General features: G+C 34.4%; 1 protein-coding gene across 1 annotated transcript; it reads right to left on the bottom strand.

The window, feature by feature from the left end:
* Positions 1-446: 446 nt before the first annotated feature.
* On the bottom strand, positions 447-11488 carry LOC142494451 (ranaspumin-like). The gene is made up of 10 exons (XM_075598970.1): positions 11337-11488; positions 9782-9834; positions 7925-7987; positions 7176-7232; positions 6600-6650; positions 5509-5574; positions 4315-4365; positions 3332-3364; positions 1699-1765; positions 447-574 (listed from the first exon to the last, which is right to left on the bottom strand). The coding sequence occupies exons 1-9, from the start codon at positions 11383-11385 to the stop codon at positions 1721-1723; spliced, it is 468 nt and encodes a 155-aa protein (XP_075455085.1). The 5' UTR covers positions 11386-11488; the 3' UTR covers positions 447-574; positions 1699-1720.
* Between the last annotated feature and the right edge of the window lie 501 nt (positions 11489-11989).

Here is an 11989-nt window from a genome sequence, read left to right as displayed (position 1 = left end):
TATGAGGACAAGTGTAACTGAGCAATGGATCAGATTGATAGGAATGCAAAACAGGTATCTCATCATTAATCTCATCATTGTCTCTCATCATTAATCTCATCTTCCAGGAAGATATAATGATGTCAGCATGCTTGCCTGTTCCACTCAATATTAATGCTGTAGATTAGGATCCGCCGGCTTCTTTTTACTTTACGGTTAAACCTGCATTCAAAATATTATTCCTTCTCTCAATGTTCACTTTTTGTCAACTGTTATTATCCCCATAATTTATAATCATACTCATAACGTCTCTGTTATTATTCTATAATACTGTGTAGGATTATAGGCTCCATGGAAATATAAATGACTATTAACATTGTTCTGAAACAATACAATATAATTAAAGAAAAACACACCATGCAAATAAATACAGAATTCATGATGGATTTTGAAATAGACTGTTTTATTAAAGTCATGATCCAGAAAACTGTAAATCATCAGCGAAACAAAAGCACTAACACCACTGAGTAGAGTCAAGTATTTAGTATTTAGTTATAAGAATGAAGTTTTTCTGTTTTCAGAAAACCGGGTTTTCCTAAAAAAAAAACAGACACAATATATAAAGTACATTTAAATAAAGCGATGCAGAATTCCATATAAATAACTTTTTACATGTAAAATATTTTTCCTACTTAGGATAAACACTGTTATGTGGTCTTCTGAGTTGTATACATTATCAGCAGCAAATCTGCATCATGGACATGTCATCGTCTTGTAGTGCAAAATTGTCACGTTTTTTTATATATATATATATATATACACATATACACATATAATTATATATATATATGTAATATATATGTAATAAAGATTATCAAAAGAATATTTTAATTAGACACATCTACAAAAAAAGTGTGTGTTACACATATATATATATATATCCCTTGAGAAATTCAGCTGAAGCTGACGAAACGCCGTCAGGTGACGTCATCACGCACACGTGACCACGTGACCACGTGACCACGCTGCCATGAGGTGCTGTGTTGTGTACTGAGTGACTCTGTGTGTGCTGCTGTAATTAGCTGTTATAGAGCTATTGATTTAACACAGAGGCTGGAAAAAAGCTGAGCACATTTGTGCTGTGTGGAAGTTGGAGCCAGTGTCATTTGACACCAACAAACCCGGACTTTCCCTACAAACAGATTGCCAGATGATTTCAAGCCTCAGCAGTGGTATTGTACCTCTTAAAAGCAAAGAAACCCTTATGTGATTTTTACCTCTTGTTTTCTTGTAAGTGCACATAACCATTTTTTACCTTATAATAAACTCCTATTTTTGGTAATGCACGAGGGTTGTGCGCTGCTGACTTTTTTCTCGCATATATTTTTAAAACGGAAATTGTTTGTAATTATCCTGCCTGCCTCTCTTCTTATCCACATCTTCCCCCACCACAGCATCCCCTACCTCTCCATTCTGTCCATTGTCACTGTTTTACACGTATATATAAATATATATATAAAGCATTTTGTTAGCCACAGAACGGTTTCATCTACTAATTTTAATTTTTTATATATTCAGTATATATATATATCTATATATCTATATATAGATATATATATATCTATATATACTGTATATATTTATTTGTCTAACTGGTTAATTCATATGAATATTCCTGGAGAAATTTTTTAAATGTTAATGTCATGATGTGTCACTTACAGTACACTGGGATTTCTGTTCCTCATCCTAAAAGTCCTGGTAGAATATTGTCTATCTTTAAACCGGCCTGATGGAGAGATTAAAGGAAAGTCCAGATAAACAAAAGGGTCTATTAGCACATTTCAATTATACATCTGCTTGTTAAAATGGCCCCTTCTACTCACCTGTATGCGAGACATCTTTTAGCGATTAATCAAGTCATCTTTCAATACTGTATGTGTCACCCCGTAATAGTAAAGCATCAGCGTAGTGTATTGAATTATATGCACAATAATCATTGGGATCAGGGCAATGACAACCAGAGGAATATTTATATTAGGATTGTACAAGCCATTTTAAAGTTACAATAGAGACTTTGTTGGATTACATGCTGGACTTACTTGATACCTGTTACTCTATCTATGATATACTCACATGGGTCAAGCGGTAATTGATCCTTATTGTTATGTAGAGTGTTTGTGACAGGGTAAATAAAAGCCACCAGCTATATGCCTGGAAAACCTATGTCTATTCTGCAGTGCAGCAGTGACTAGGTTAACTTCAGCTGGGAACCTCAGGACAATTAGTTGGATCCCAGCTGCCTAATCACGGTGTGTTAAAACCCCAGGCTGTAGACACATGGGTGCTGGTTGAGAAGAGAGGAGTAAGCTACTGAAGAGATTATCAAAGTACATGAATTATGAACGGTCTGTCTGCTTCATAGAAAAGGGTAGCTGCCTGATTTTTACACTGTCTGCTAAAGAGAAACTGTTTAGTTTTGTCTGCTGAAGAAAAAGACAGGTTTTTTTTGTTTGCTGATGAAAAGCTATTTTTGTTTTTGGTGCTGTATATCTTTTAAGGCTAAATAAATAAGCCTTGTCAAGAGACCCGCGTGTGTAGTTGCATGTACCCTGCAACAGTGTTCCTATAGCCTTATGTAGTTTTTTAATAAATAATAATCTGCCACATATGACACATACATTTCCTTTGAAATAAGGACGTATATGTCAGTTCAGGATGTCATCACAGTAGGACCAAAATAAAGTCTAATTTCAGTTCACTTTAACATCCTTCCCCAGCTGGAATTAGGAAGACATTCTGGCAGCACAATGTACCCAGATAATGGGGAAAGGCAGGGCTGCAGATCTGTCTGAGACATGCGAATATGCTCACAAGTGGTATTTTTATTTGGTGATATTTTTAAAGGATTTGGAACACATAAAAGAAACATATTTTACTGTTTAAAGAATTCAAAATGTATTCACTTCACTTTAAAATAAATTATCTGCCCAACAACGGTTGATTTAAAAGGTTGAATTTATATATTTTTCTACCAAAACTTTAATTTCTACAGTCTATTGAATCTGCCACTACAGTATAGTAGTTTAATTAAATGCTCTATTATTTAAGGTGTGGACAAAAGCATTGAGAGGAAAAGGCAAAATCTTGAATGAGAATTTTTATAAAATATTCTACAACCTTGAAATTTCCCTCTAATTAACATTTGTTTCCATTGTCGGAAACTTACTTATAGGTGAACTATTTTACAGCATTCTGAGGGCTAATATTTTGGTTAATTGACATAATTGGGTACATTTATTTTACATCTGTAATGTAAGAGATAGGAAAATAACCAGAAGAAAGAAATTCTTACCAATGATTCTTTCAGGCCAAGGAGAGTCTTTCCCTAATTGTGAAATAAAAATGAGTGATTACAGAATTAATCTTTCCATAGACTAGAACAAAATAAAAACACAAGTGAAACATTTTTTCAGGCTTTTGCTGATTCATAAATGACTTTATGGCTCTCAAAGGCCCATATCCACAAAGCTCTGTTAATGACAATGATGATGCAGTATGTTAAGTTAATACAGTACATCATTAAGTGCTAACGGGGATCTTCGAAGATCAATAAAGCAAAAGTGCTGTTTTTTGCTGGAGAGGACATTGTGTTAACTATAAGGGATATTAGCGCTAGTGATATACAAAATAGGTGTTCCCTCTAACAAGTCATAATCAGAGAGCTCCGTTATAGTTAGCACAGGGATTTAATGAGACTTTTGTTAGGTCATTGCTAGACTTGGTATTACTTACATTCAGAACATTAAATTGGGATTTTACATGGTCTGGATGAGTGCAAGACCAGCATTAGGTAAGATATAAAGAATACATTGTTATTTACGGGTTCTTTCCCCCTCATGTATACTTTCTTCCTTTTGTTACATTACTTAAACACGTATTCAGGGAAAAGATGGGAGTCAGACAGGCTTCACACCATCTTATTGAAGCTAACACAAGGCAGTGCTCTGCTGACTTAACATAACATTGAGCCTATGCTTATAATGGCTGTTGTTTTTGCATATAATTATAATTAGCTTTGTGGATTCACGTTTACCTCAGAGAAAATAATGTCTGTAAATGATTTTGAAAATGCCCTTTTTGAGCCCTGAGTTAACAGAGCTCTGTGGATCTGGACCAAGAACTCAAAGTGCATAGTCTGATATCGTAATTACAGATACTAGCAGATGTGTACTATTCAGTGGCTATACAGTATGTCTTACTCTCTTCATCTTCTTTTTTGACCGAACTATTCAAAATGTGTGATCTCTCTTACGGATAAATAAATATTTATCTTACCAACAATTTACATACAGCACCCAGTAGTTGTCCAGTAATTTCCAGGTCATCCTACAATAAAGAGTTTTAATCTACAAATTAATTTACAGTATGTTATAAATCATTATGTGGGTGACATGTTTCTAACATTCATATGGCTCTCTGTGCTAAGTCAATTTTCACTTAACACATTTTCATTTTTCAGTTATTAGTGTTATTTATGTATGTCTTTACTCCAATTTGGTACATGGGTGTGTTCACGCACACACACACACACACACACACACACACACACACACACACACACACACACACACACACACACACACACACACACACACACACACACACACACACACACACACACACACACACACACACTAATGTATTTTGAGTTAAAAAGTGCCAAAAACTCTACTCCGTACAGTGTACAGCAAATAAAAATACCACGTGGATACAATCGCATGTGTCAGACAGGTCTGAGACCCTGCCTTTTCCCATTATCTCTTAGCATAATGATTCTACAACAGCAAAGGATTCTGGATAATGGCATGCAAATTCAGCACGCAGTATGTCACATTTTGCTTCTTGTCTATTTTAACATGGGCCCATTTAAGTTTATGCTGCCGTTTTACACAGCTTTTTCAGCACAGCCTTTTTTTAAAAGAAGTGCATAGCAACTAAACCTACTCACACACATCTAGTGACACACAGTCTGCTCATAAACATGTAATTACCCAGAATCCCTGGCTGCAGTAAAATCGTTATATGCTCTGAGATAATGGGGAAAGGCAGGGTTGCAGACCTGCCTGAGACGTGAATGTACTCACAAGTTGTATATATTTTTGGTGTGCGTGTGTGTCATACACACTTTTTCTCCCTTCTTTTTACATCAAAACATTCTCCTGGTTTAAGTGGATATATGTAAAGTAGTTTAGAAATTTTTACATTTATGGCGCTATATAAATAAAGACATACATACATACAAGCACATAGTATATTCAAGTAAAATAATATGAATTTAAGTTTGAAATTGACAGACAGTGTTCAGTATTTATGTGAGTACCTGAATGAGATTAAACAGGATTCAAACTAGCACCTGTTGACAAGTTTAATTGTCCACATGTGCCCCACAATTTTACATCATCTACAGTATAAAAACCCACACAATCTATATTGATCAACAATGCAATGTCCAAAATGCAAATATTTTACCGCCGTTTCAAGAATTTCAAAGACAACTTTGTCCGCGACTTTCCCAGCCTGGTCGCCAACGTTTTCCTAAATGAGAAAAATATTAAATATTAAAACAGTAAATATTTTACTGTTGATAAGAAACAAAAAGGTGAAATATATTAACTACATATAAGAAAACAAAAGAGAATGCTTCAGAATTTACTTATATGGTGCTTGGCGTATCGGTTCATTTCAAACACCACTATTTATTAGTCTGAACTTACTTATTTAAGTCAAAATTAGAATGATCCTTTTGATTTTTTATTTACATAAATATGCACTTTAGTTGAAGTGAATTATTTGTGCGCATACAAAGCTTTAATTATCCAGACACTTTAAAATGTTAAGACAAATATTGCCAGCAGACAGCACTACACAATTGAAATGCTGAATTGTTTTACAGGTTTATTGTAGATGACACACAAGGAAAGGTTTCTTTACACTCAGTGCAATTAAAATGTGGAATTCATTACCCATTGGATTTTGATGGCAGATACAATATATATGTTAAAAAATGGTTGGACATCTTTTTAGCAAGAAAAGGTATACAGGGATATACCAAATCATTAAATATGGGAAGGATGTTGCTCCTCACAAAAAGAAGGGGCCCTGAGATGGCTCTGAAACGTTGCACACCTGTGAATATGGATTAAACGCCCTTTCCTTTTTTTCATCTACCCATAGAGCTGTATCTACTGTACTTCCCTGGTCATTTAATTTTGGTGAAGTATCTTTGTTATACTATTTATGACTTTCCAATTGTGAGCGAGCTAATTGATTTGTATATACAGTATGTTGTGCTTTCTCTCCCCTTTTTTTATATGATGAAACTAGATATGTTTTCTCCTACACAACATTTTTATTCTAAGTAGAAAAATTCAGTGTGGATGTTTCTTCTTCTTTTCTTTGCTGAGGATCACATATTCTATATAGATCCATCGCTTCTTTGGTCTCTGGGCACTTTAACATTTCTAATTATACCATACCTCAACTCTAACTAGGAGTACACCCCATTATCTCGTTACAATAATGAGTTACACATGTAACTGGCACTAATAAAGACGGTTTACCAATACTCCATGTGTTTTCAGAACTTCGTCAAGGGAACAGCCTGCATCTTTCTGGAAGATAATAAGGAAATTAAGAAACGAAGTAATTATAAAAAAGAACATTACAGAATAGGATGTTATTTATGTCGTTTTATCTAGGGCTTCATGACAATTGTTTTAGATTTAGAAAAATGACTAAAAGAAAATAATTTAATTTCAAACATTTTTAAGACTTTAGGAATTTGTTCAAAAGGGGTTTATAAAAATAATTCTTATGGTTTACCTTTGTGTAAAAGCATTACAATATTTTGATATTAGCAATAATATATTTTCTAGAATTCATGTAGTTTAAGCCTAAATACATTTTCACTTTGGACTAAGAACTGGAATAGTTACATTTAAATAACCTAATTGTTATATACTCTAGCAATCAGCGGTTTATATAAATTAGTACATTTCATATAGATACTGTACAAGAAAATTATCAATGCCCTAATTTAAAGAAGGAAAAAAGAAATGACTTTGAAATGAAATAAATTGACATTGAATAATCAGTCATATGAACAAGGCTGGAGTAAAAGATTAAATCTATGTTACCAGAGTTATGTTCAATTCCTTAAGAAATCTTTTGTATAATTCCTCATTATTTTCATCCTGTAAAATTATACAAAAACAGATAAGATATAACACATTTATCAATATGTCATGGCTATTTCTTACATCTAAGTTACGGAATGTATTTCATATCTTGCTGCAAATATTTATTAAATGGTCTGAAATATATTGTAAAGAAACTGAACATATTAATTCAGATGTATGTAATTATTCCTCAATTGCCAATCCCCTTGTTATTTATTACTTCTTGCTGCTCTCACTGACATGTTCACTTTTGATATGCACAGGAGCTTTTTTATTCTACCCTCCTTACCCTTTTATTATTCGCTTTATTCTATTTCTTCCTTTGCTGTGGCCGTATAACTAACAGTTTGTACGATTCTATTCCCAAATAACAGTTTGCTACAGAGTGTTGGCTGTAACAATGGGACAGAAGAGCTTAGAGATACATAATAAGTACAGTAACGTAGGCTTCATGAAAGAGATGGAATGATTCTTGTATGTGGTTAAATTAATACAGAAATTATAAAAGGATAGAGAAATAAGGCATTTTATTTTAGTTACAATACTTGACCCTTAATGGAAAGTAATCAGTAGAGTAGGGAAGAGCATAGTGTATAATTCTTTATTTACTGTTTACTATGAATTTAATCTGTATCTCACTTGTAGCGTTACATCAAAATGACATTTAATAAAAAATGATTAGGTACATTTTTAAGTACAGTTTTTACCTTTCCTTGCTGGTAGAGACAGAGAAGATCATGTAGCTTCAGAAGAAGGGCAGGAGCATCTCTCTATAAAGAAATTCATGATTTACAAAATTGAAGACGCAAGTGAGTAAAAAAGTGATCCATTGCATGCAATCATGTTCATAAAGCCTAAGGGCCATAATTACTAAAATGTGCTACTACTTAAGATACATTCAGACATGGCTTAATAAATATAGCGCTTTATGATCCATTCAAGTGATTGACAGTAAGGTAGCATCTTGTATTGAAGATATCTGTGTGGAGTGACACTAATGAATAAATATGTCCCTTCTTTGCCTATTGCCTTAACTGTGGTCTTAAAATGACTTCCAGCATAGATGGTGTTATATGGAGTAGCACTTCTTATAAATATAGCCTTAAACCTTCGTCACACGTAAAAGGCAGAAATAGAATAAAGACGAAGTGCTGAATGGTTTGGAGCGAGAGACGAAGGGGAATATTGCAGCTGGGAGACTTAAATAAATAACCCCTATAACTCTATAAAGGTCAACATCCACAGAGTTACATTAAGTGACTGAACATGATGGGAACTTAACGTCACATTCTTAACTATGTATGTTAAAAGGAAATTAACATAACGTTAAGCCATGTTTCCTACCGCTAACTATAAGGCAAATTATATCCAAATTAGGCTTGATCATAACATTGCATACTAGCTCCATTATTCAGTTAACGAGGTGTTGAGCATTAAATGCTACAGTACATGTGTCTTTAAAGCTCACTAACAAAGGGTAACTGTTGTTTTCTTCTATAAACGTTGTTGCTTTAACTATAATGGTCATTAGCGCAAAAGAGATTTTCCCTCTAACTACACATATCCAGAGGTCTGAGATTGCATATCACCTGGAAAGTCAGAGCCATTAATCTCACCTCTCCCCAGTTTTGTTGGAAAGAGAGACAGGAAGAGAGATTTCTTTTATTTCATCACCTCAAATTGCATTCTGTTTTTTGGCTATTATACATGGCATAAATCCCACTTTATTATCCCCTTAAAGAATAAGGGTTAACAAAGCCCTGAACCTGTAAGGGAATGTGTGGTATGGCTTAATGCAGAGGGTCCTCTCCCCTAAACAGCTGTTAGGTCAAGTTAGGATTGGTATGTAAGGAGGGGGGAAGCAATCTTACCTCCATCTATTTGCAAGAATTCACTGAAGAGAATTTCCCACACACCCACCCTGTTTTATGATATTAAAGGGATGGCAATTTCAAAAGGGGTTGTCATATCTCAGTTAAAACGTCACAGCTTGGGGATGTTATAGCTCGAGAATTGTAATATAGGGGGTGGGGGGGAGGACCTCATTAGTATTGGCTCCTTGTGTTAGACCAGGAAGATTGATGAACATGATTCTTTTCCCGGCTCGGATGGTGGTTTACTTCTGTATGTTGTGTTTTGTGCCATGTGGCCTGGGAGGTGAGTGGTGATGTGGGTATGAGATGAAAGTATCCTTTAAGTTCTTTGTTAATAGTAACCGAGTCATCTGGCTGGGTCCCTAGTATGGATAATTGTTATGAGTATCATGCTTTGTTTAAAAGGTTGTTATTATAATAAACTGTTTTTTCATCCCAAGAAATTGTTTAGTGTTGTTCTTGGGGACTTGGGGGAAGGGACCAGATTGAGGCATGGGTAAGTCAAGGTATAGGGTAGAGGGACAGGGTATTCATATCACAGTTATACCACAGATTAAAAGATACACTCGTATCCGCACAGAGCCTCGTTTTGAAAAATGTGTTCATGGTCAATTCAAGATTTTCTGTTAATCTACAGTCCAACAGTCTATAAAATAAACAGCATGCATGAAAAACAGATCAATATTATACCTGCAATAGAACGGTAAGACATGATGCCTTGATTTTAGTGGCGGCAGAAGAATCTAGAATTCAAAGACAATAAGTTAACATAAACATAGCAACATCTTCATGAATTAGAGATCAATAAATGTATTTCTGATTATGTTCTTAATGTTTAGAACTAAGGCCCTTATTCAATATGGAAGGACCAAGCCTACTTTGGAGAAGCAGTTTACTGCATATTGAATGCTTTGTCACAGCATCTTCATGACATTTTCCAAAAGGAGGTACTTCTATCACTACCTGCACCATTTAAAATAATCACTTTGAAACAGACATTATAACAAAACTTAGACATATAGCACAATACACAAACTTTGTAAACATCTACAAAAAACAAGAACATTACATTTATTTCTTACTGAATGAATTACCTTTGTTTAAAATGGGGAAAACCTTAGCAAATTATGTATTTTTAAGCCTTGAAAAAAGTTGCAAATATATCTATGGGACTTAAAAGAATATTTTCTAAGCAGTGGTTTGGAAGGTGTCAAAACACATTGTATCATGGCCAGACCATGTGGTATTCTATGGGACATTTCATATTGCTGTATTTACAAACGTTTTTTTGTGCAAACAATCCATGTCTCATGGATATGGATGCAACTGTCCCTATACAAGCGGTGTCTTCCTGAGGATAACACGCAGAAGACTCATATTGTAGTATATGTTTCTTCCTGTTTCTGTATTCTTCAGCCAGAATGCACAATTTAGAAACTGGTTTAGCAAATACTGTGAGCCAGAATGGAAGAATTTAAAATTATACAAGTGGCAACATTTTTTTAGAGTGAGGTATGAAGTTCTAATGTGTCAATAGACCTTTTATATTACCTTTTCAATCTATTTACTGTAATCCTCCTGGGGTTAGCATGTTCTAATGAAGTACTTGTTAACCCCTTCATTGCTAATGCATCTTGCAACATATTGCGTATTGCTTTATTTTACTCTGGAAACCACTTTAGGACTTAAGGGAAGAGAGATGCAGCTCATTCCAACGTGTCTTAACTTATAAATAAGCAAATTACTTTTCATTTTATTTAAATTTGAATCTGTTTGGTTAAAATGTGATATTATTGATATATTTATTTTATTCAATTAAACAAGCAATCAGCCATTGTTCAGCTGTTTAGCAAAACAGTGCGATTTATTTATATTGTATTGAAAAGGTATTACAGATTTAAAAAGTAATTCTACTGTAAATCACAATCACCTAGCTACATGTGTCTCATGGCTACCAGTGTCTTAAATATAAAACCTTCCCCAATTAGCTTATTGTCATGTTGAACACAATTCCATCTCTTAGCCATAAGACTTCTCCAGATCCCATTCTGTGGAGCTACATTAAAAAAAAAAAACATTTTAAAACTGCTGTAAGAATGGTTACATCTATAGAAACACCTTAGTAGCCATAACACGTTTTACTGTCATAAAAGTCTCTTTACTGCTGTCTAGTACATCTCCCCTAAGTTTCCCACAGTGAAAAAGAAAAACATGTTCAATAATTTACTGCTTCAATCTTACTTACCAAAGCAGCAGCTTAGAGCCACCAACAGAAAGGCAACAGCAGTTTTCATGATGCTAATGGTGGGATATTGAGTCTTCAAATGCAACACTTCTGGAAGATCTGAAGGTTTGATGTAAATTATCCATCCAGAGCCACTTTATTTATACTGCAGAAAGAAGCCTACATCACGACATGACATTAAACATAACATCCTTATCACTGGAGTTTTTGAGCTTTGTCCAAACCACACACCTTTGTTGATCCAATTATGGTCCTCAAATTACAATTGAGAAGAAAAGTAATACAAATAATAATGATCTCCTTTTTGTTTGTTGCTCTTTCCATTAAGTCAGAATATTAATACAACTTCACACGTTGTTTACATTTTTCTTATAATATATTATCGTTTTAATATCATGTTCCTTCATGGTGAACTGAGCATCCTGATCCAATACTGGTTACTAATAGTAAGATGAGCTCTTTATAGACCTTTTGAAGTAAGTTGATCTTCTAAAGTGTATTGGTACAAAATTATCAATGGCAGATGTCCATTTCCTTTTATCCAGACTTCACCAACATAACAGGTCGGTTCTCCCAATGTCTACCATATCTGCTGCCCCTGTTCATGCTGGTGCCAGTCGCTGTGCCCCATAACTCTTGAACCCAGAACAAAC

Source organism: Ascaphus truei, chromosome 5 (genome assembly GCF_040206685.1).
Source record: "Ascaphus truei isolate aAscTru1 chromosome 5, aAscTru1.hap1, whole genome shotgun sequence".
Classification (NCBI taxonomy): Eukaryota; Metazoa; Chordata; class Amphibia; order Anura; family Ascaphidae; genus Ascaphus; species Ascaphus truei.
Note: the sequence above shows the minus strand (reverse complement) of the source record. Positions and strands in the feature narration are given on the sequence as shown.